This window comes from Mobula hypostoma, chromosome 6 (assembly GCF_963921235.1).
Source record: "Mobula hypostoma chromosome 6, sMobHyp1.1, whole genome shotgun sequence".
Taxonomy (NCBI): domain Eukaryota; kingdom Metazoa; phylum Chordata; class Chondrichthyes; order Myliobatiformes; family Myliobatidae; genus Mobula; species Mobula hypostoma.
Genome location: NC_086102.1, coordinates 34,518,961 through 34,543,416, shown reverse-complemented (window position 1 = coordinate 34,543,416; position 24,456 = coordinate 34,518,961). Strand labels below are relative to the sequence as shown.

At 40.9% G+C, this 24,456-nt stretch overlaps 1 protein-coding gene across 1 annotated transcript in view; it reads left to right on the top strand.

Moving 5' to 3' along the window:
- Nucleotides 1-24,456, top strand: part of impg2a (interphotoreceptor matrix proteoglycan 2a) — an 86,752-nt gene that overhangs the window by 38,036 nt on the left and 24,260 nt on the right. Inside the window, exons 8-13 of the mRNA XM_063049835.1 lie at nucleotides 10,369-10,518; nucleotides 18,304-18,362; nucleotides 18,759-18,779; nucleotides 19,666-19,925; nucleotides 20,031-20,090; nucleotides 21,687-23,662. Of these exons, the coding sequence (XP_062905905.1) occupies nucleotides 10,369-10,518; nucleotides 18,304-18,362; nucleotides 18,759-18,779; nucleotides 19,666-19,925; nucleotides 20,031-20,090; nucleotides 21,687-23,662 (2,526 nt within the window). The remainder of the gene's footprint in view (nucleotides 1-10,368; nucleotides 10,519-18,303; nucleotides 18,363-18,758; nucleotides 18,780-19,665; nucleotides 19,926-20,030; nucleotides 20,091-21,686; nucleotides 23,663-24,456) is intronic.

Sequence of the window (24,456 nt, the reverse complement as noted above, 5' to 3'; positions counted from 1 at the left end):
AGCAGTCCTGCTGAACGGTCTCTGCCAGAAATGCTGACTGTAGTCTTTTCCATAGATTCTGCCTGGCTTGCTGAGTTCCTCCAGCATTGTGTGTGTTGCTTGGATTTCCAGCATCTGCAGATTTTCTTTTGTTTGTGAAAAGGAGGTTCATAGCAGGTATAGGCAGGTAGGAACAAATGAGCTGCTTATGGAGTATAAGAAATGCAAGAGAACACTTAAGAAAGAAATCAGGAGGGTTAAAAGGAGCATGAGGTTGCTTAGCAAACAAGGTGAAGGAGAATCCGAAGATATTCTACAGATATTTTAAAAGCAAAAGGATTGCAAGGGACAAAATTGTTCCTCTGGAAGATAATAATGGTAATCTATGCATGGAGCCAAAAAAGATGGAGGAGATCTTGAATAGATTTATTGCATTTCAGTTTACTCGGGAGACAGACCCAGAGTGAGGCAAAGTGGCATCAACTTCATGGACCCTATACAGATTACAGAGGAGGAGGTGTTTGCTATCCTGAGGCAAATTAGGGTGGATAAATCCCTAGGGACTGACAAGGTGTTTCCTCCGACCCTGTGGGAGACATGGAGAAATTGTTGGGGCCGTAACAGATTTAATTCATCCTTAGCAAAAGGTGAGGAACCAGAGAATTCTAGGATAGCCAATGTTGTTCCCCTGCTCAAGAAAGGCTCTAAAAATAAATCAGAAAACTATAGGTCAGTGAGCCTAACATGAGTAGTGGGAAAGTTATTGGAAGGTATTCTGAGGGATTGGATAAATAAATATTTGGATAGACATGAACTAATTAAGTACAGTTAGCATGGTTTTGTGTGTGGTAGGTCATGTCTAACCAATCTTATAGAGTATTTCAAGAAAGTTACTAGAAAAGTTAATGAAGACAAGGCTGTGAATGTTGTCTATATGGACTTTAGTAAGGCATTTGACAAGGTCATGCACGAGAGGTCGGTCAAGGAGGTTCAGTGGCTTGGTATTCAAGATGTATTGGATTAGACCATAAGACCTTAAGACATAGGCCATTTGGTCCATAGAGTCTGCTTCACCATTTAATCATGGCTGATCCTTTCACCCCCTCCTCAGCCCCACTCCCTGGCCTTCTCCCTTTAACCTTTGATTCTGTGGCTAATCAAGAACCTATCAATCCCCGCCTTCTCCACAGCTGTCTGTGGTAACAAATCCCACAAATTCTCCACTCTCTGACTGAAGAAATTTGTCAGCATCGCTGTTTTAAATGGACACCCCTCTATCCTGAGGCTGTGCCCTCTTGTCCTAGAATCCCCCACCATGGGAAACATCCTTTCCACTAATACTTTGTCTAGGCCTTTCAACATTCGAAAGATCCTGCCTCATCCTTCTGAGTTCCAGTGAATACAGGCCCAGAGCCTTCTAATGTTCCTCATATGATGACCCTTTCATTCCTGGATCATCCTTGTGAATCTCCTCTGAACCCTCTCCAATGCCAGTACATCTTTTTTTAGATAAGGAGCCCAAAATTGTTCACAATACTCAAGGCGAGGCCGCACCAGTGTCTTATAAAGTCTCAGCATCACATCCCTGCTCTTGTATTCAATACCTCTTGAAATGAATGCCAACATTGCATTTGCCTTCCTCACCACCACTGACTCAGTGTGCAAGTTAACCTTTAGCGTGTTCTGCAGAAGAACTCCCAAGTCCCCTTGCATCTCATATCTTTGGATTTTCTTCCCATTTAAAAAAATAGTCTGCAGATTTATTTCTTCTACCAAAGTGCATGGCCATACATTTTCCAACATTGTATTTCATTTGCCATTTTCTTGCCCATTCTCATAATCTTTCTATGTCCTTCTGCAGCCTTCTTGTCTCTTCAACACTACCTGTCTTTCTACCAATCTTCATATCATCCACAAATTTGGCAATGAAGCCATCTATTCCACCATCTAAATCATTAATATACAGCATAAAAAGAAGCAGTCCCAACACCAACCCCTGCGGAACACCACTAGTCACTGGCAGCCAACCAGACAAGGATCCTTTTATTCCCATTCTCTGCCTCCTACCAATCAGCCAATGCTCTCACCATGCCAATATCTTTCCTGTAATATCATGGGCTCTTAACTTGGTAAGCAGCCTCATGTGCAGCACCTTGTCAAAGACCTTATGAAAGTTCAAATATACACCATCCACTGCATCTGCTTTATCTATCCTACTTATAATCTCCTCAAAGAATTCCGGCAGGTTCATCAGGCAAGATTTTCCCAATTTTCCATTCCTCTGGCACCATGCCATTTCCTTGTCCCTCATTATTGTTCCTCTGGCCTCATTTTCTAGCAGTGTTAGATCCATTCTCATCTCTCATTTATTTTTTGGATACTTGAAAAAACTTTAATATTGTTTGCTAGCTTGCCTTCATATTTCATCTTTTCCCGCCTAACGATTCTTTTAGTTGCTTTCTGTAGGTTTTTAAAAGTTTCCCAATCCTCTATCTTCCCGCTAAAATTTTACTTTGTTGTATGCCCTCTCTTTTGTTTTTACATTAACTTTGATTTCCCTTATCAACCATGGTTATACTATTTTGCCATTTGAGTAATTTTGAAGAGTAGATCTATCCTGCACCTTCCTCATTTATCCCAGAGCCATTTGCTGCTCTGCTGTCATCCCTGTCAGCATCGCCTTCCAATCTACTTTGGCGAACTCCTGTAATTTCCTTTACTCCACTAAAATACTGCTACATCAAACTTTACTTTCTCCCTATCAAATTTCAAACTGAACTCAATCATATTGTGGTCACGGTCTCCTAAGGGTTCCTTTACCTTAAGCTCCCTAATCGCCTCTGGTTCATTGGGTCTGTGGGAGAAGCCAGAGAGTGGTAATAGAGGGTTGCTTCTCTGACTGGAGGCTTGTGACTAGCAGAATACCACAGGCATTAGTGCTGGGTTGTTGTTGTTTGTCATCTATGTCAATGATCTGGATGATAATGCAGTTAAATGGATCAACAAATTTGCGGATGACACTAAGATTGGGGGTGTAGTGAACAGCGAGGAAGACTGTCACGGCGAGCAGAGGGATCTGCATCAGCTGGAAAAATGGACTGAAAAATGGCAGATGGAATTTAATGCAGACTAATGCAATATGTTGCACTTCAGTCGGACCAGCCAGGGTAGGTCTTACATAGTGAATGGTCAGGCAATGGGATCTGGGAATACAGGTGCATAATTTGTTGAAAGTAGCTTCACAGGTAGATAGGGTCATTAAGAAAGTTTTTGGCACATTGGCCTTCATAAATCAAAGTATTGAGAACAAGAGATGGGATGTTAGTTACATTGAAGTTGTATAAAATATTGGTGAGGCCTGATTTGGAGTATTGTGTGCTGTTCTGGTTACCTGTCTACAGGAAAGATGTAAATAAGGTTGAAAGAGTACAGAGAAGATTTGCAAAGATGTTGCTGGGTCTGGAGGACCTAAATTACGTGGAAAGATTGAATGTAGGAGATCAGATAGAGGTGTACAAAATTATGAGAGGTATAGATAGGGTAAATCCAAGCAGGCTTTTTTCACTGTGGTTGAGTGGGACTTCAACCAGAGATTATCGGTTAGGGGGAAAGGTTGAAAGTTTAAGGGGAACGTGAGAGGAAATGTCTTCAGTCAGAGTGTCGTGAGAGTGTTGAACGAGTTGCCAGCCCAAGTGATGCATGCAAGCTCAATTGCAATGGTTAAGAGAAGTTTGGATAGGTACGTGGATGGTAGGGGTGTGGAAGGCTATGGTCCGGGAGCAGGTCGATGGGAGTAGACAGTTTAAATGGTTTAGCATGGAATAGATGGGCCAAAGGGCTTCTTTCTGTGCTGTACTTTTCTATGATTCTATGGGAATAAAGGATTTGTTTGGGGTGGTGCTGACCTTTAAAGTAAGTTACAATAATAATATTGGGAAGGAGTTAAGAGCTACTTGGCCACTAAAGGCAGTCATGACAAGGGCAAAATCTAAGGTGTGGACCACATCCAGTGAGATACAGCTCCAGCCCCTCCCTGCACAGTCCTTGGACAACAAGGTTACCCTAAAGTTTGCCTCTTTTATGGGAATTTATGCCTGCCTTTTAGAGGAAGATGGTGATTACAGCATTTGGATTTATTCCTCAGCAAGCAAGTTTTTATTGGTATTATCAGGATTTTTCATCATGACCTGATATGAGAAAGTACGTATCCCAGGACATTTCGCAGGAATTCAGTGGCATCCAGGAACAGTGAAATTAGTAGTGTGGGAGACTGAGAAACTCTCACTCAGCAAGACAGGAAGTAAAAGACACAGCTAATAACTAAGTTTCTAATTATTTTACAGAAACGTGATTTTTAAAGTAACTAAAAAATCTATAGGTCTCACAAAAGAGGGAGTATGACTTTTGATAGTTAGTTTTCCAATACCAGAGAGTATGACCATTAATAATTGTACAATAGGACTATATTAAAAATTCTGTTATAAATCATTCATCATGACTTAACACTTTCATCTTTTTCACTGCATAAAATATTGACATTAATGTCAAATTACTGATGTGATTGCATTCAAAAAGGCTCTTTCAATATATGATTGTGTTTCAGCATGCAACTAACCACATACTGATGACAGCTATGTCTGATGTCTTTGGCTACATTACAATTACAAATTCCAGACCATTGTTCATTTAAGCTTCAAAACTATCATGATATCAAATTGAATAATACTAAGTGACAACACAATTTTGCAAACGCAGTGTATCTGATTATAAACATAAGGTGCTGGAAATAGCATAAGTAATGAGACAAATTGGGTAAACTTTTTAAATTAATAATCTTTCATGAGGATCTATGTAATTATTTAATAAGAAGACTATGTAAAGAACAAAGCTTGTTGATAGTTGTAATTTAAACATTGATGTGGAATTGTATTTTATAAAATTTTCCATTTAAAAATAAATTGCAAGAATAATATTTATGATGTTATTAACTCGAGTCCATATGCTTCTCCTTTTATTTCCATAAATTTAAAATATTTTTTCTTGTCTAATAGTTTCCTTATGATTATGGAATTTGAGTCCCTTGCTAGTATTCCTTTACAAGAATGTGATCAAAATGAGATCACTCTCCTTATTTTGGGTTTTGTCATTCCTGCAAATCTGTAGCAAGTGTTAAAAGTCAAATAAGACCTGGATGAAGTTTCCAAAAGCAAACTAGATCAAATGTCAGAAGTCTGAATTAAACCAGAAATTGCTAGAGGTATTCAGCATGTCAGGTAGCACATTTGAAGAGAGAATGAGGATTTTGGTCCATGACCTTTTATCAGATTAAGTTCTAATTGGACTTCATCTCAATGGAGATTGCCTTTGGCAGAAAATTTGTGTTAGGAAGTTTTAACCCAGACCTACTAATTATCTCAAGCAACACAAATCAAAGTTGCTGGTGAACTCAGCAGGCCAGGCAGCAGCTCTAGGAAGAGGTACAGTCAACGTTTCGGGCCAAGACCCTTCGTCAGGACAAACTGAAGGAAGAGCTAGTAAGAGATTTGAAAGTGGGAGGGGGAGGGGGAGATCCAAAATGATAGGAGAAGACAGGAGGGGGAGGGATGGAGCCAAGAGCTGGACAGGCGATTGGCAAAGGGGATATGAGAGGATCATGGGACAGGAGGCCCAGGGAGAAGGAAAAGGGGGAGGGGGGAAAAACCCAGAGGATGGGCAAGGGGTATAGTCAGAGGGACAGAGGGAGAAAAAGGAGACAGAGAGAAAGAATGTGTGTATATAAATAAATAATGGATGGGGTACGAGGAGGAGGTGGGGCATTAGCGGAAGTTAGAGAAGTCAATGTTCATGCCATCAGGTTGGAGGCTACCCAGACAGAATATAAGGTGTTGTTCCTCCAACCTGAGTGTGGCTTCATCTTTACAGTAGAGGAGGCCATGGATAGACATATCAGAATGGGACATGGAATTAAAATGTGTGGCCACTGGGAGATCCTGCTTTCTCTGGCGGACAGAGCGTAGGTGTTCAGCAAAACGGTCTCCCAGTCTGCGTCGGGTCTCGCCAATATATAGAAGGCCACATTGGGAGCACCGGACGGAGTATATCACCCCAGCTGACTCACAGGTGAAATGTCGCCTCCTCTACTGTAAAGATGAAGCCACGCTCAGGTTGGAGGAACAACACCTTATATTCCGTCTGGGTAGCCTTCATCCTGATGGCATGAACATTGACTTCTCTAACTTCCGCTAATACCCCACCTCCTCCTCGTACCCCATCCGTTATTTATTTATATACACACATTCTTTCTCTCTCTCTCTCTTTTTCTCCCTCTGTCCCTCTCACTATACCCCTTGCCCATCCACTGGGTTTTCCCCCCTCCCCCTTTTCCTTCTCCCTGGGCCTCCTGTCCCATGATCCTCTCATATCCCCTTTGCCTATCACCTGTCCAGCTCTTGGCTCCATCCCTCCCCCTCCTGTCTTCTCCTATCATTTTGGATCTCCCCCTCCCCCTCCCACTTTCAAATCTCTTACTAGCTCTTCCTTCAGTTTGTCCTGACGAAGGGTCTTGGCCCGAAACGTCAACTGTACCTCTTCCTACAGATGCTGCCTGGCCTGCTGCATTCACCAGCAACTTTGATGTGTGTTGCTTGAATTTCCAGCATCTGCAGAATTCCTCGTATTTGCCTACTAATTATCTTTCAGGTTAACTCTTTTAAGGGAAATAATACTCCTTTGAAGCTGACAATATTTTAAAACAATTTTCTGATATCCTCATTAACATTTGCTACTTTAGAAAAAATGTTGTTACATTCTGACAGTAATCATTGAGATGGAGCCTGCAGCATAGTGTGGTCCATCATCTGAAGAGCCTGGCCAGGATCCCAAGCTTTCCTGTTACAAACATCTGTTGCCACGGAGATAATAGGCTCAGGTTCCCAATATTTAAATACTTTGCCATGCAGTTGAAGATCACAAGTCACTATTTAAATATTTTTCCTTCATGATGTTAACATAGAAACATAGAAAATAGGTGCAGGAGTAGGCCATTCGGCCCTTCGAGCCTGCACCACCATTCTGTATGATCATGGCTGATCATCCAACTCAGAACCCTGCACCAGCCTTCCCTACATACCCCCTGATCCCCGTAGCCACAAGGGCCATATCTAACTCCCTCTTAAATATAGCCAATGAACTGGCCTCAACTGTTTCCTGTGGCAGAGAATTCCACAGATTCACCACTCCCTGTGTGAAGAAGTTTTTCCTAATCTCGGTCCTAAAAGGCTTCCCCTTTATCCTCAAACTGTGACCCCTCGTTCTGGACTTCCCCAACATCGGGACCAATCTTCCTGCATCTAGCCTGTCCAATCCCTTCAGGATTTTATACGTTTCAATCAGATCCCCCCTCAATCTTCTAAATTCCAACGAGTACAAGCCCAGTTCATCCAGTCTTTCTTCATATGAAAGTCCTGCCATCCCAGGAATCATCTGGTGAACCTTCTTTGTACTCCCTCTATGGCAAGGATGTCTTTCCTCAGATTAGGGGACTAAAACTGCACACAATACTCCAGGTGTGGTCTCACCAAGGCCTTGTACAACTGCAGTAGTACCTCCCTGCTCCTGTACTCGAATCCTCTCGCTATAAATGCCAGCATACCATTCGCCTTTTTCACCGCCTGCTGTACCTGCATGCCCACTTTCAATGACTGGTGTATAATGACACCCAGGTCTCGTTGCACCTCCCCTTTTCCTAATTGGCCACCATTCAGATAATAATCTGTTTTCCTATTTTTGCCACCAAAGTGAATAACTTCACATTTATCCACATTAAATTGCATCTGCCATGAATTTGCCCACTCACCCAACCTATCCAAGTCACCCTGCATCCTCTTAGCATCCTCCTCACAGCTAACACTGCCGCCCAGCTTCGTGTCATCCGCAAACTTGGAGATGCTGCATTTAATTCCCTCATCCAAGTCATTAATATATATTGTAAACAACTGGGGTCCCAGCACTGAGCCTTGCGGTACCCCACTAGTCACTGCCTGCCATTCTGAAAAGGTCCCATTTATTCCCACTCTTTGCTTCCTGTCTGCTAACCAATGCTCTATCCACATCAATACCTTACCCCCAATACCGTGTGCTTTAAGTTTGCACACTAATGTTAACAGGTACAATGTTTAAATAGATTTGAAAAGCAAGTTGTGAGATATCACTAACCCCCTTATGTATAACTAAGACTAATTTTAATAACTTTGTTATGAGTGCCTAGTAATTAAATAATAACTGCAATAATATTTAATCTTGACAAAGCAGGATTGAATTAACAGTGGTAATTAGGTGTGAGAGGACAGGAGGGTTAAAGATAGTTGCAATGAGTATAAAAAATGCTAAGATAACTCAACAGATCAGACAGCATTTGTGGAAAAAGAAACCAAAGCGTTTGTCTTTTAGCTCTATGACTATGAAGAAAAAAATACAGAAGCATGTTCTTCATTACACATCACCAATGATCATGGTTGTCAGAATCAGAATCAGGTCTATTATCACCGGCATGTGTCGTGTAATTTATCAACTTAGTAGCAGCAGTTCAATGCAATACATGATAATTTAGAAAGAATAAAGATAAGTAAATCAATTACAGTAAGTATGTAATCTTATATTGATTAGATTAAAAATAGTGCAAAAACAGAAACAATATATATTTAAAAGAAAGTGAAGTAGTGTTCATGGGTTCAATATCCATTCAGGAATTGTATGGCAGAGGGGAAGAAGCTGTTCCTGAATCGCTGAGTGTGTGCCTTCAGGCTTCGGTACCTCCTTCCTGATGGTAACAATGAGAAGAGGGCATGCCCTGGCTGATGGGTGTCCTTAATAATGGACATCGCCTTTCTGAGGCACCACTGTTTGAAGATGTCTTGGGTACTATGTAGGCTGCTACCCAAGATGAAGCTGACTAATTTTACAACTTTCTGTAGCTTCTTTCGGTCCTGTGCAGTAGGCTCGGCCATCCCCCCCCAACCCCCACCACACCAGACAACGATGCAGCCTGTTAGAATGCTCTCCATGGGACATCTGTAGAGGTTTTCAAGTGTTTTAGATGACAAACCAAATTCTTTCAAACTACTAATGAACATAGCCACTGTCTTGCCTTCTTAATAGCTGTATCGATATGTTGGACCAGGTTAGGTCCTCAGGTTGTCTGTAATAACCAGCTAGTTTGAAAGGCCTAAATAGAGTGTGTGTGGAGTTGATGTTTCCAAAAGTGGGAGATCTCGGACCAGAGGGCCTTTGATAAGATTCTTGATTAGAAAGAGAGTTAAGGGTTACAGGGAGAATCAAGGAGAATGGTGTTGGAGGGAACATAACTCGGCCATGACCGAATAGTGGAGCAGATTTGATTGGCCAAATGGCCCAATTTTACTCTTATCGCCTAAGATTTTATGGCCTTTTAGTTCTTAGGCAGGCAATCTGAGGAACTAGTTCTTGTAAAGTTCATTGGGTCATTAGATAATCACTAGCTTATCTGTTTTATGCACCCATTTGTTGCTGATGTAGTTTAAATCGATTCATAAATTCCACATATTATATTGAATGAAAGATCCGTTTTTGACTGATGTATTGAAAGGAAACTGAAATGAATATCAGTAAGCTGACAGCATTGAAGGTATTCAATATGCTGCATGATAGGAATGGGACTAGGAATTGACATTAATGGGATTTTTTTTACCTTTAGCTAGATCACATGGATGCTGCAGGTTAATCTTAATTGTAATGCGAATTTGCAGGAATTATGGCTTTTTTAATCCAAAAAAAAATCTGCAAGGTGTAAGGAGGAGTTGCAAAACAAACAGTCTTCTTAACTAAAGAAGGACAGCAGTGAAAAAATAATATTAAATAAGAAATCAAGTTGCATTACAATTAGTCCTTTGCATTGGCAATATTCTTGCATATTGGCAAAAGCAAAAAATTGCTTTCCACTAACCTTGACCAGATCAAAAAGCAGATTTGGGCTGGTGATCCTAACCCGATTAAAAATTCCTTACAACACACATCAAAGTTGCTGGTGAACGCAGCAGGCCAAGCAGCATCTACCGAGACATTGGAAAAAGAGGATTTTCATAGTTTAATCTTGCCTTGGACTAAATCCAGGTTCTGCAGAATAAAGCACAGTGTATTAATAGCCCTTGTTATCCAGGTCCCCCCTCCCCTGAGGATACTCCTGTGTGTCTTCAGACTGACCGTACTGTTCTAACATCTTTATTCCATTTTTCTTCATTATAATATCCGCTCTGTATTAATATTGGACATCAGTGGGCTAGTTTGATCTATGTTGGGCCAGATAACAATGGATTGTTTTCTGCATTTTAGTAATTTATTCTTACACCCTCGCAGACCCCTGGAGAAACTGAACAAATTACAGATCTGCCATCAAGTCAAGTTGTGGAATTCTTCGTCCAGGTTCTAGGGGAGTATTACACTGAGGAGCTCTCTGATCCAGCTACTAGGGAATATCAGAGGTTGGCTGATTATGTCCACGCCAAGGTAAACTAAAGGGTTCACTGCAAATTTGAAAAACATATAGAATTGAGGCCCGGTTGAGAGATTGTGAACATCTGGTAGTCTATGGAAGTAAATATAAACACTGAAATCTATGAGTTTTCATTCGATATAATCGATAACAGAAGATACTGACAGTTTTCCATTGACAACTGTAATGCATTGTAAAGAATGAGTTCGTAGTATTACACGCAAAACGCTGGAAGATCTCAGCAGATCAGGCAGCATCTAGGTAAATGAATAACTAGTTGAGATTTCAGGTCTGGACCCTTCATCAGAACTGGAAAGCAAGGCTGAAGAAGCCAGGATGAGAATGTTGGGGGAGGGGAGGGAGTACAAACCAGAAGGTGATAGGTGGAGTCACATGGGTGGGGAAGGGGGGGGTGAAGTATGATGCTGAGAGGTGGTGGGTAGATAGGCAAAGGGCTGGCCAAGAAGGAATCTGATAGGAGATGAGAGAAGACCAAGGGGAGGAGGAGGGTCACCTGGGGGAGATGATAGGCAGGTGAGGAGCAGTGAAGATGGGAGCCTGAGAAGTGAGAGTGGGGGATTGAAGAAGAGTGAAGGAGCTGGGGGAAATTTAGAGAAATCCATGTTTATGCCCTCAGGTTGGAGGCAACCCAGACAGAATATGAGGTGTTGCTCCTCCATCTGGGGGTGGACTCATCATGGCAGCAGAGGAGGACGTGGACTGGCATGTCAGAATGGGAATGGGGTTTGGTATTGAAATGGCAATCCTTCTAATCGCAAATGGAACGAAGATACTCATGAAAGCAGACTTCTGATCTCGACTGGGTCTCATCAATGTAGAGGAGGCTGCATCAGGAGCACCGGATACCATAAACAACCACCACAGATTTGCAGGTGAAGTGTTGCCTCACCTGTAAGGACTGTTCAGGCTTCTGAATGGAGGTGAGGGGGGAGGTGCATAGGCAGGTGTCACTTTCAGCGAAAAGTGCTAGGAGGGAGATTAGTAGTGAGGGACAAAAGGACAAGGGAATCCCAGAGGGAGTGATACCTGCAGTAAGCGGAGAGTGGGTGGGAAGCCGGGTAAAGATGTGTTTGGTGGTAAGAGCCCATTAGAGGAGGTGGACGTTGCAGAGAATGATGTGTCTGATTCGGAGGCTCATGGGGCGGTAGGTGAGGACAAGAGGAGCTCTCTCCCTGTTAAAATGTTTCCTAACCTGCTGAATTCTTCCACCATTTCACATGTATTGCTCTAGATTTCCAGCATCTGTTGAATCTCTTGTGTTTAGTTCTTAGAATTAGCCTTTGTTCAGGATGGGAAATAAGGATAATCCAGTTAGTTATAGGCAGTGAGCCACATTATTAGTGGGGATGGTATCGGGGAGGAAGCTGAGGGATAGGATTTATGTCCATTTGGAAATGCATAGCCTGCTTAAAGACAGTCAGCATTGTTTTGTGTAGGACAGGTCAGGCCTTACAAACTTGGTTAAGGTTTGTGAGGAGGTGTCAAATGTGCATGATGAGGGCAAGGCAGTGGACATTATTAATATGGATTTTAGTAAACATTTTAATAAGGCCAAAGTCAACATGGGTTCCTTCAGGGGAACTCTTACCTGACAAATCTGTTGGAATTCTTTGAGGAAATAATAGACAGGATAGACAAAGGAAAATTAGTGGATCTTGTTTACTTGGAATTTCAGAAGGCCTTTGACAAGGTGTCGCACATGAGGCTGCTTAACAAGACAAGAGCTAATTATTAGAGGAAAGATACTAGCATGGACAGAAGATTGGCTGACTGGCAGGAAGTAAAGAGTGGGAAAGAAGGAGGCCTGTTCTGGTTGGCTGCCAGTGACTAGTGGTATTCCGCAGTGGTTGGTATTGGGACTGCTTTTCATATTATATGTCACTGATTTGGATGACAGAATTGATGGTTTTGTGGCCAAGTTTGTAAATAATACAAAGATAGGTGAAGGGGCAGTATTGAGGAAGCAGGGAGTCTGCAGAAGGACTTAAACAGATTGGGAGAATGGGCAAAGAAATTGCAGATGGAATATAGTGTAGGGAAGTGTATGGTCATACACTTTAGTAAAAAGGAATAGAGGAGTAGATTATCTTCTAAACAGGGCCAATATTCAAAAATAAGATATTCAAAGGAGTTTAGGAGTCCTTGTGTAGGATTCCCTAAAGGCTAACTTGCAGGTTGAGTTGATGGTAAGGAAGGCAGGTGCAATGTTAGCATTCATTTCGAGAGGACTAGAATATAAGAGCAAGGATGTGATGCTGAGGCTTTATAAGGCATTGGTCAGACCACACTTTGAGTATTGTGAGCAGTTTTGGGCCCCGTATTTAAGAGAAGATATGCTGGCATTCGAGAGGGTCCAGTGGAGGGTCATGAGAATGATTCCAGTAATGAAAGGGTTAATGCATGAAGAAAGTTTGATGTCTCTGGTTCTGTACTCACTGGAGTTTAATAGAATGAGAGGTGCTCATTGATCCCATCTCATATAGAGAGGATGTTTTCTATAGACGGTGAGTCTAAAACCAGAGGATACTTCCTCAGACTAGAGGGACGTCCATTTAGAACGGAGATGAGGAGGAAATTCTTTAGCCAGAGGATGGTGAATCTGTGGAATTCATTGTCACAGATGACTGTGGGGCCCAGGTTACTGAGTATATTTAAAGTGGAGATTGATAGTTTTTGATTAGTCAGGGCATCAAAGGTTGAGGGGGGGGGAAGGCTCGAGAATGAGGTTGAGGGGGATAATAAATCAGCCATGATGGAATGGCGGAGCAGAGTTGATGGGCTGAATGGCCTAATTCTGCTCCAATGTCTTATGATCTTTATGGAATATCATGACAATTTGATAAGGTCCCTCATGGTAGGTTGATTCAATAGATAAAGATGCATGGGATCCAGGGTGAATTGCAAGTACTAGCTTGTTACAGAAGACAGAGTAAGTTGAGGGGGTGAAGGCTGTTATCCTGGCCAGAGGACTGTGACATGGGGTTCTGCAAGGATTGGTTTTGGAATCCCTGCTTATGGTCTGTTGGTCAGGAAGTTGAGGACCCATTTGCAGAGGGAGGTGTTCACTCCCAGGTCTCAGAGAGGTGTTGCACTTCGGGAGGTCACAAATGAAAGTGTTCATTTAATGGCAGACCCTTCAATGGCAGTGAATTACAAAAGGATCTTGGGATCCAAGACCATAGTTCACTGGAATTGGCTATGCAAGTGTATAATATGGTATAAAAGGCATAGGGCATGATTGCCGTCATTGGTAGAGGTGTGGAGTGTACGAGTAAGGAATTTATGCTACAACTACGTAAAACTTTAATCAGACTCCACTTTGAGGATTGTGCACACTTCTTGTCGCCACATTATAGGAAGGATGTGGAGGGAGTGCAGAAGGGAATCCCCAGGATGCTGCCTGGATTAGAGGGAAAGGCCGGACAAACTTGGGTTGTCCTCCCTTGAGTACCAGAGACTGAGTACCTGACGGAAGTTTTCAAAATGATGAGTGGCATAGGTGGAGTAGAGTCTTCTCCCCAGGGTAGAAATGTCAAAGAGAACATGCTTTTAAGGTTAGTGGGAGATGTTTCAGGGTGACAAGGGGAACAAGTCTTTTATACAGAGAGTGAAACAGAGACAGTGGTTTGCCAGGGTAGTGGTGGAAGTAGGCAGTTTGGTGGAGTTTAAGAGGCAGTTAGAGAAATACAATGAATGGAGAGATATGGATGACAGAGAGGAAGGGGACATTAGTATAAATTAGCATCAGGTTCAGTAAAGCCTCATAGGCTGAATGGCCCACCCAGTGTTGTACTCTTCTATGCACTTGCCTCCACCGTAGACCCAAGATCAATCCAGCTATAACTGTCAAACTGCAACAGGCATTTGACAGATATACTGCTTATGTGCTGGGTTTAGATATCATCCTCAGTGTCACCATCAACACGTTCACTGAAATATGCAGAAAATGAGATTCACTCTCAATATCTGCAAGGCAATGGTCTTGCAACCTCTCCCCCCATCATGCAGTACTACCTCCTAGCAATAAAGGCCTATAATGAGACCCCAACAATGCTCAGATGTCACCTCTCAGTCAAGCCAGTTATCAATGATCAAATTCACATCTAATTAGTACATCTGTACAGCATTTGGATAATTCAGGTAAAATAAATGTTCAAAGATCAAGGTACTGATTGCCAAAACACTGAGTGAAAATCATTTTGCCCCATGTCCCCATTGATTCTTTTGTCAATCACCTTAAACTTGTGACCTCTGATTTCCAGCCCTTTCACCTAGAGAAATAGGTTCTTCTCACTTTGTCCAGAGCCGTCTTGATTCTGAACACTTCTGTCAAAATCTCCCAAATGGTGATCATTGTAGAGGGTGGTGAATTTCAAGAATTCTTTATTCCAGGGGATTGAAGAGTTTAGATCACTAGGGGGATTTAAAGAATTTGAAAATAATTTTTTGAATGATTAGGGAGTTGAAGGCCAAGAGTAACTGGCACAAAAGAGAAGATAACACCTGGGGCATATTAACCATGACCACATTGAAAAATCAGCTAGACTTGAGTGGCCACGTGGCCTATCCTGCTTCTATTTTATTCTTATGATCTCCCATCAACCTTTTCTGCTTCATGTTGAACAATCCTAGCTTTTCCAATTAGTTCAAATAATTGAGCCCCTCATCCCTTGAGATAATGCAGTAAATTTCTATTGGATTCTGTTCAAGGCATTCACTTTTTTTTAAAGTGTAATGACCACAATTGGATGCAATACTCCATTTGCAGCCAAATCAAAATTTTTGACAACTTGTTGTTTTCCACAGCTGATTTTATGAAGTGCAGACTATAAATGTATTATTCACTGACAAATCTAGGCAAATGTCTCTCAGCTGGAAGGTCTGGTTAGACAAGTGCTACATAACTTACTCTTATTCCTCAAAAATTAATTAAAACATAGAGATTATTATTGGAAAACTTCTGCAGTTAGCTTCAATGTCACTGAAAATAAAACCCCCCAGAACTTTTGATACAAAATATAATCTGATAGCATTGTCAAAAATTAAATTTCCAATCCAAAATTTTATATACACATTTTAAATGCAAAAAATATCATAACAATTTTAAATTTTCATTCATTTCAAGAAATAACCTGGAGCTGTACATCAGTTTGATAACAGAGTAATGAGTTTCAGTGAGAAATACTGGAACTGAGTATGCCCGTAAGAAAATTAATCTGAGGATTGTATCTCATGACATATATGCATTTCGATAATAAATTTAATTTGGACTATGAACGTTGAATTTCTGCTTAATTTGAAATCATTCAATTTTGTTTGTTACATTTACAGAACGCTATGACCATCCTCGACATGCTACACAAGACTAATTTTCTGCAAGGCATCTTTTGTTCTAATCAAATTATTTTGACAAACATTGCAATTGAATTGAAAGATGCTACAGAGCATTTAATCCTAAATAAAATATCAAACAGAAAACCATAGAGTCATAGGGAAGTACAGCGCAGAAACAGACCCTTCAGCCTATCTAATCCATGCCAAACCCATTTAAGCTGCCTACTCCCATTGACCCCCATGGGGACCATAGCCCTTCATACCCTTACCATCCATATATGTACCTATCCAAACTTCTCTTAAACATTGAAATCGAACTTGCATGGACCTCTTGTGCTGGCAGCTCGCTCCACGCTCTCACAACCCTCTGAGTGAAGAAATTTCTACTCATGTTCCCCTTAAACTTTTCAACTTTTACCCTTAACCCATGACCTCTGGTTGTTGTCCCACCCAACCTCAGTGGAAAAAGCCTGCTTGTATTAATCCTATCTGCACCCCTCATCATTTTGTATATTTCTATCAAATCGACTTTCAATCTTCTACATTCTAAGGAGCAAAGTCCAAACCTATTCAATTTTTCCTTGTAACCCAGCAATAGTCTTATAAATGTTCTATGTACTCTTTCAACCTTATTTACATCTTTCCTGTAGGTTGGTGACCAAAACTGCACACCATACTCCAAAGTATATGCCTCACCAATGTCTTAAACAACTTCAACATAACGTCCCATCTCCTGTACTCAGTACATTGATTTATGAAGGCCAATGTGCCAAAAGCTTTCTTTATGAGCCTCTCTACCTGTGACTCCATTTTCAACGAATTTTGTACCTGTATTCCCAGATCCCTTTATTCTACCACACTCCTCAGTTCCCTGCCGTTCACTGTGTAAGACCTACCCTGATTGGCCCTACAGATTTGCAAAACCTTGCACTTGCCTGCATTAAATTCTATCTGTCACTTTACAGCTCGTTTTCCCAGCTGACATAGATCCCTCTGCAAGCCATGATAACCATCCTCACTGTCCACTACACCCCCTTTCTTGGTGTTATTCCCAAATTTCCTGATCCAATTAACCACATTATCATTCAGATCATTGATACAGATGACAAAACATCAACGGACCCAGCACCAGTCCGTGCAGCACAAGGCTCGTCAAGGGCCTGCAGTCAGAGAGGTAATCGTTCTGTTAATTAGGATGCTTTACAAATAGGATTTGCAATGATTGTTGGATTTTGTGAATATGCAGCAACACTTCCAGTGTGTCCTCAGCTCCCTACTTTACTCCTTATACACCGAGTGACAAGATGTCCTAACAACAATCTTTCCCTCAGTGTTAGCAAAACAAAGGAGTTTGACTTCAGAAAGGAGGGTGGTACAAGTGGTCCTGTTTACGCCAATGGTGCTGAGGGCGACAGGGTTGAAAGCTTCAGATTCCTAGGTGTGAACATCATCAATAGCTTGTCCTGGTCCAATCATGGGCAATGAAGTTTACTACTGTCTCTACTTCCTGAGGAGAATAAAGGAACTTAGCAATCTCCTTTGACCCTCAACAATTTATATCAACGCACCATAGAAAGCTTCCTATCTGGATGCATCATGTCTCGGTCCGCCAACTGTTCTGCATGTGACCACAAGAAACTGCAGAGAGTTTTAGAGGTAGTTCAGCACATGCCGAAACTAGCCTCCCCTCCATGGACTTCATCTACTCTTTTCTCTGCCTTTGTAGAGCAGCCAACATAATTAAAAACTCCATCCACTCTGGGCTTTCCGTGTTCTCCTGGGCAGAAGATACAAAAGCCTGAAAGCACTTACCACCAGGCTCAAAGAAAACTTCTGTCTCTCTGTAATAAATTATTGAACAGTTCCCTAGTACGATAAGATGGTCTTCTGACCTCACAATCTACCTTATTATGTTCTTGCACCATGTTACCTACCTGAACTGCACTTTCTGTGTACTTGTACCACTGTCTGTACAAGAGAGAAACGCTATCGATATTTCATACAATGACATATCATCAACTGTAGCATTGATTCTGCTTTTCTCTTCACAATGGTGTCCAACCACCCAAGAATTTCCAGTGTCTCCTGTTTTTTTTATTTTGCTGAACCTACAAATTGTTGATTAGTGGGTGAAACACTGGAGTCATACTAGTAATTTATAATAAATTGATCACTGATCAGGCCCATTTGACAGTCTCTGCTATCACACAACTTCAAATTAATCACAAACAATCAGCAATCTGCAGATGCTGGAAATCCAAGCAACACGCACAAAATGCTGCGGGAACTCAGCAGGCCAGACAGCATCTATGGTAAAGAGTTCAGTCAACATTTCGGGTCAAGACCTTTCAGCAGGAATTATTTCAAATTAATTCCTGTTTCTAGATTTCAAATAATTTCTTTCATACTCTAAAACCTTCATTGTATACATTTTTAAATTTCAGATTGAAAATGTCTTTGAAAAATTCCCAGGATATCAAGCAACTAATTTCTTGGAGTTCAGGTTTGGGAACTTAAATGTTAAAATGTATTATACTTTGAATTAGTATACTTCAATATGTGGTTTATAAATATATGAAATGGATGATTAATTTTTATTATAAGTTATAGAGCCAGATGACAATGTATTTTAACAGAATGTATAATATTTTAGTGTCTTATGATAGGCTGATGGTGGTTTAGGATTTTATATGTGCTTATAATTGCTAAATATTTAGAAGTATTTTTCTTGTGCCATCCACATTAAAAAATCAATTTTCAACTTTAAAATAATATGGTTAAATTATATCAACAATCATTTTTATTTTGTGTGCGTGATTCATATTCATTTTTATTCATTTCAAAATCTCTATTTTATGCATTTGAAATCTAATGTTAATTTTCTTAATTTCTGCTTTAGGAAAAGCCAGAATCCAGACAGGTAAAATGATCCAATATGCCCATTTTAATCACAATTAGAAACATGTGCACACAATATCAACTGCAAAACTTGGAGTGGGTTCAGTTAATAGATTTATGTAATTTTTAAATGATTTGCTGTGTTTATAAAGCAGTTAACCACCAAGAATTAGATTCAAAATTGTTCACATTTCTAATATTTCAACAACTAAAATGTACTTGTTGTTTGAGAAAACTTTAACTCCAGGGGTTTGCTGTCTAGTATACTTGTCTCTGTCATGTTTAAGTAGCAGTCAGGCTATGGCATGTTCTACCGTTCAACTAAACCTAACACAGAATTCTTTCCAAAAAGAAATGTTTGAAAATATAGTATTAAATTTAAAGAATAAAAAGTTATTAAACAACTTTTAATCTGAAATTTTGTTTGATTTATTACTTTTTAGTTAACTTACAAATCTATTTTTTGTTCAGGTTTTTTGGCAATAGAATCAATGTGACATTGCAACTGAATCAAACCTTTTTATTTAGCATAGACACAAGTTTAGAAACAATAGTCTCCTTTATATCTATGGTGACTACATCCTATTGTGCCTTTGAGACAGATGCATTGTGCCCAAATCGTGCCTCCTCTCTGCTTTGTAAAATTGCTAAGTATAATCCTTCGCTTTGAAAGTCAGCAACCAAAAGATTGTTGTAATCTCTGACCACCAACTCGGCAATTTACAAACTATTTTCAAGAACTCAAAAAAATTACAGTTTTGTGGTCTGAGTTCGTTGACAGCTTCTTCTCCATGTAGTAGAAAATGTTTGCTTCAGCAATATGCTGATAGTTAGTCCATATTTGCAGTAATTTTGTGCTCTGTTAACCTTTACAGTATTTGTTTCTGTAATATCTATTCCTTCCTTAGTAACAGTAGTAATGTGACAGTTCACTGCACGGTTACATTTGATGTGGACACTGGAGTTTTACAGAGAGAAACACTTAACTTCATCGACCTAAATTCCAAAAACATGGAAAATAACCTTCCCCTGGAAACTGAGGATCAACTTACAGCTGCATACACAATTACTGACTTTCAGAATTACATAGCTGAGGCCTTGCATAAGGAAAATCTAATCGGAAATGGATCGCTGACTTTTAATCCAGATTCTCTTCAGTTTATGAATGGTAAAAGCAGTTAATGTGATTATTAAACTTCAGAATTAGAAAATATAATGAAATTTAAATTCTGCAGAAACAAAACTTTAAGCTTTTGGTCTATATACTTTACAGAGCATTCAATCAGCCATGCATTAAGCAATATTAAAGTTTACCTGGAAGACCAATCAACAGGTACCCATATTTTTGTGTGCTTTATCCCTAGTTAGACATCCCAGTAGCAATCATGGGGAATGTAGTTAGCTCCATGTTACAGTTAGGCCAGATTGTGCTTAATCCAGCTGCCCTTTGAGTTCACACCTCGAAGGCCATCTGCGACTATGTGGTTGCCCATGATCTTCCGGCCTCCCTGCTTCACCCTACATCAGGATCATGAGCAGCAACTAGGTCACAGGTGATGGAAACAAAGGTTCTCTGACTCTAAGCATCTCTGATGATTAGGAAACCCTTCACATGAATGGCATTGTGCCAGCTACACCTGGCATGGTGCCGTAAAGCTGAGAGATCGGATACAGTCTGTCTCCCCTCTCTGTGTCTATGTCACAAATGCCCCAGGACTTTGGGCGGTACTAAAATGCCATCTTTTATTCACTGTGAATATAGGGACAGGATGAATAAGTTGAACAGGTTGGGACTTTATTCCTTGCATAGGAGAATGAAGGGAGATTTGACAGAGGTGTACAAAATTATGAAGGGTATCATTATCATCGTCATGTGCCATGTCGTACGACCTAGGCGATCTACACATGACCATGATTGTGCTTGGCAAATTTTTATTCTACAGAAGTGGCTTGCCGTTGCCTTCTTCTGGGCAGTGTCTTTACAAGACGGGTGACCTCAGCCATTATCAATATTCTTCAGAGGTTGTTTGCCTGGCATCAGTGGTCGCATAACCAGGACTTGTGTTATGCATCAGCTTCTTGGATGAACGTCCACCACCTGCTCCCATGGCTTCACATGACCCTGATTGGGGGCTTAAGCAGGTGCTACACCTTGCAGGCTAGCAGAGGGAGGGAGAACCTTACACCTCCTTTGGTAGAGACGTATCTCAGCCTTGCCACCCATCGAGATAGGGTAAATGCAAACAGGCTTTCTCCACTGAAAGGTGAAGTAACTAACAGGAACACCAAGAGGAACTTCTTTACACAGAGTGTGGTGCAAAGTGTGGAATGAGCTGTCAGAGGAAGTGTTGCGTACAGGCTTTAAGAGACCTTTAGATATGTACATGGAAGGGAGGGGTATGGCAGGCTGTGGCCTGGGTGCAGGTTGATGATTCTAGGCAAATAACAGTTTAGCATGGACTAGATGAGCTGAAGGGCCTGTTTCTGTGCTGTACCGGTCTATGACTCGATGAAAGCTCGAATAGGAATAAAGGCCACATAGCCAAACTCTCTAATTAGGGCCAAGATGTCTAGTGCCAGGGATCACAATGTCAAAATAGGGGTCAGCCGTTTAGGTTAGTGATGAAAAAACATTTCTTCATGACCCATTCCATTTGCGAGTTTCTCCAAGAAACTGCCTGAATTGATGTATTACAATTGTTGCTCCCACCAATTTAACCAATTGGATCCTATAAAGTTGATAAGCTTCCCTGCTATTTTGTTGTGACCAGCAGACTTATACATGAAGTAACGAACATGCATTGGACTGCCACAACCTACCACTGATATACAGAATAGTGAGACATTAGTAGAACTGCCCAAACTATAGATGCAGACACTCTAACTCCCGTGAGCCTATAAGTAAAACAAAATGTGCTTTTGTCTTTAGATCTTTCAAAAGGAAAGGATGAAGAAAGAAATTTCCTGGAGGAAGATGGTATTTCAATACAATCACATTCAACATCTATTGATCTTCTATCCGAAGAAAGAGAGTTCAATGCAGAAACTACCCCTGTTACTTCAACGGAGCAAACGACACCTTTGGAGCAGCACGATGTTTTTGAACACATGGTCCCACTGCCAACCAGCAGAATGTTCACAATATCCACAGCATCTGGAATCGGTGGGAGCACAATGATTAACGTTGGTGAAAAGATAAAAGAGACCTCTGATTCCCGTACATCACAGATCATCGCATCAAACACACCTGGTGGTACAGTTACTCGGCCCATTTTTGGTGAAGAGACTGATTTTGGCTCTGAATCGGGGTCTGGGATTGAACAAGATTATTTGTGGTCCTGGTCTACAGCAGTTTCTCAATCAGTTTCTTACAGGCCACACAGTGGGCCACAGGACAGCAATTCTAGTCAATTCACCAATGTGAAGGATCATGAGGGATTGCCTGTTGATGATTATACTGATCAATCAAGCGTTAATATCGAGGACTTGACTAGTGATCCAACTGCAGCAGACACTGCCGCAGCCCTTTCAAATGAAGTAGATGCAGTCTCGTCAATGGAAGCAGCTTCAGGTTTTGGCACTGAAATTGTATCTCATAGGGCTGAAGGGATGATTAAAGGAGCCTCTGTTGAACGGACACTAGATTACTTCCCAGAATCAACAATGCAAACATCACAACCAACAGAAGCCTTTAAGTACTATTCAGTTGACTCAACCGCAAGAGCCCAACCCTTCACAGAGCATCCAACAGCATCTGAGTCAGCTGAAAGTAGCTTTGCTTCAGCGCTGCCAGTTACTGAGTTATCCGCCCAAGGTCAATTTATAACGGAAACATTTATCACACAGCGTATAGCAACACAGACATCTACCAGTGGAAACCGAGCTTCTGATCCTTTCATTATAGAACAGCTTACTGTTGGATCACATGCCAAGGGCCACTTACTTACTGAACTGGCCACCACACAGCGAGAAATATTGCAGTCAGCCACCACAGGACATGCAGCGGTAAAACTTTTGTCTTCAGAAGATGAGGCACTAGAGTCATCTGCCACAGGTCCCATCAAGAAACTGTTCACACCGTCTTCCGAAATGGAGCAGCTGATCACTAAGTCATCCAGAAGCGGTGATTTCTCTACTTTAACGTGGGAACCCCTGGAACTGGTCACTGATCCTTCCTTCACAGCACGACCAGCATCGGATTCTTCAGATGTGATCCAACCACACGCCGAATTATCTAATGATGTGCAACCTTTCACTAAAATACTAGCTCCAGTAGACATGGTAGAGTCCAATATTATTGATACTGAATTGAGCAACTCCATCCAACAGAATATTGTTAACTCCATACTTACTGAGCCTAGTACTCAATCAACTACTGTAATGCCCATTTCTGAGTACGTTACCAATGCTTTTCAATTGTTCAGCGAACATAACAACGTTGTTAATTCTGCTAATGAATACATCGTGGCATCAAACCTCAGAGCAACATCTGCAGCTGTACGGCCCTCCATTAAGCTATCTGCCAGGCAGGATATGATGGGAGAGTATAATACCTTTGGGCCCCATGATCCTACCTTTATAGAGCACAATGAGGTGAAATCCTCTCAAAGTGCATCTCAGGACAATGAAGAGTGGTCTAAGGTTCAAGACATCTCAGTTGAACTGGATCAGTCAGACATAGTCTATCCTCATGAAGAATCCATCAATGAAGAAATTATAAGTGGCTACAGAGACTACAGTGCCACTGCGCCAACAAATCAACCTGTATCAAGTGATAGTCGTACATCCTCACAGTCACTGATAGTCTTCTTTAGCCTACGTGTTACAAATATGATTTTTTCAGATGACCTCTTCAACAAAAGTTCACATGAGTACAAAGCTTTAGAGCAGCGATTCCTGGAACTCGTAAGTTTACTATTTCAAATCTGTTAATTATGATCCTGAATTTGAAGATGGGGGTAAAATGATGATTATTTTCAGTGACCCCAGATTGTTTTCAGAAAGAAATAGTGATCCCTGTGACAAGACCTGCTCTTCCATGATATCCACTATTGTTCAGTAGGAAGACAAGCATCTGTAATGTCATTGGGCTAGTTCAGGATTCGCACCGAAAGAAGAGCAGGGAGGAATATTCATAATTTTAAGACTAGAGCTTCGGTATGTGAGAAAATTAGATTAGAACATAGGAATTTGAGCGGAGTGAAGTAGAAACACATGAGTTTATTTCAATTGTAAAATATGCTCAGAACCATTATTTGAGAGCTGTTATGTTTCCTTGATTCTCCACAGCACCAGCTACGTATATTGATCAGAATATAATTTGTGATTTAATGCTCTTCCTACATTTGATATCATATAATCACATCTGAAAATTACTGCCCAATTATTGATTTTACTGATATCCCATTGCATTTATCGTTGATCTTCTAAAGAATAGCATATTCTGTTGATTGAGGTACAATTTGAAAAGGGAGACTACACCCGGGCTATTTCAGTTATTTGGGATACCACTACTTTTCTCTATTCATGGTGAAATTATGCCTATAATTTCAAAATTCTGCTCCTCCTCCAACCAATTATTAATCCAGTTTGTTCTCCTAAATTTCCATGTCCTTTAATATTTAAATGTTCTTCTCCTGGTTCTTTGATAAAGACTTTCCTGAAGTCTGCATGCTTTGCATCCACTTTGTCCACTAGCA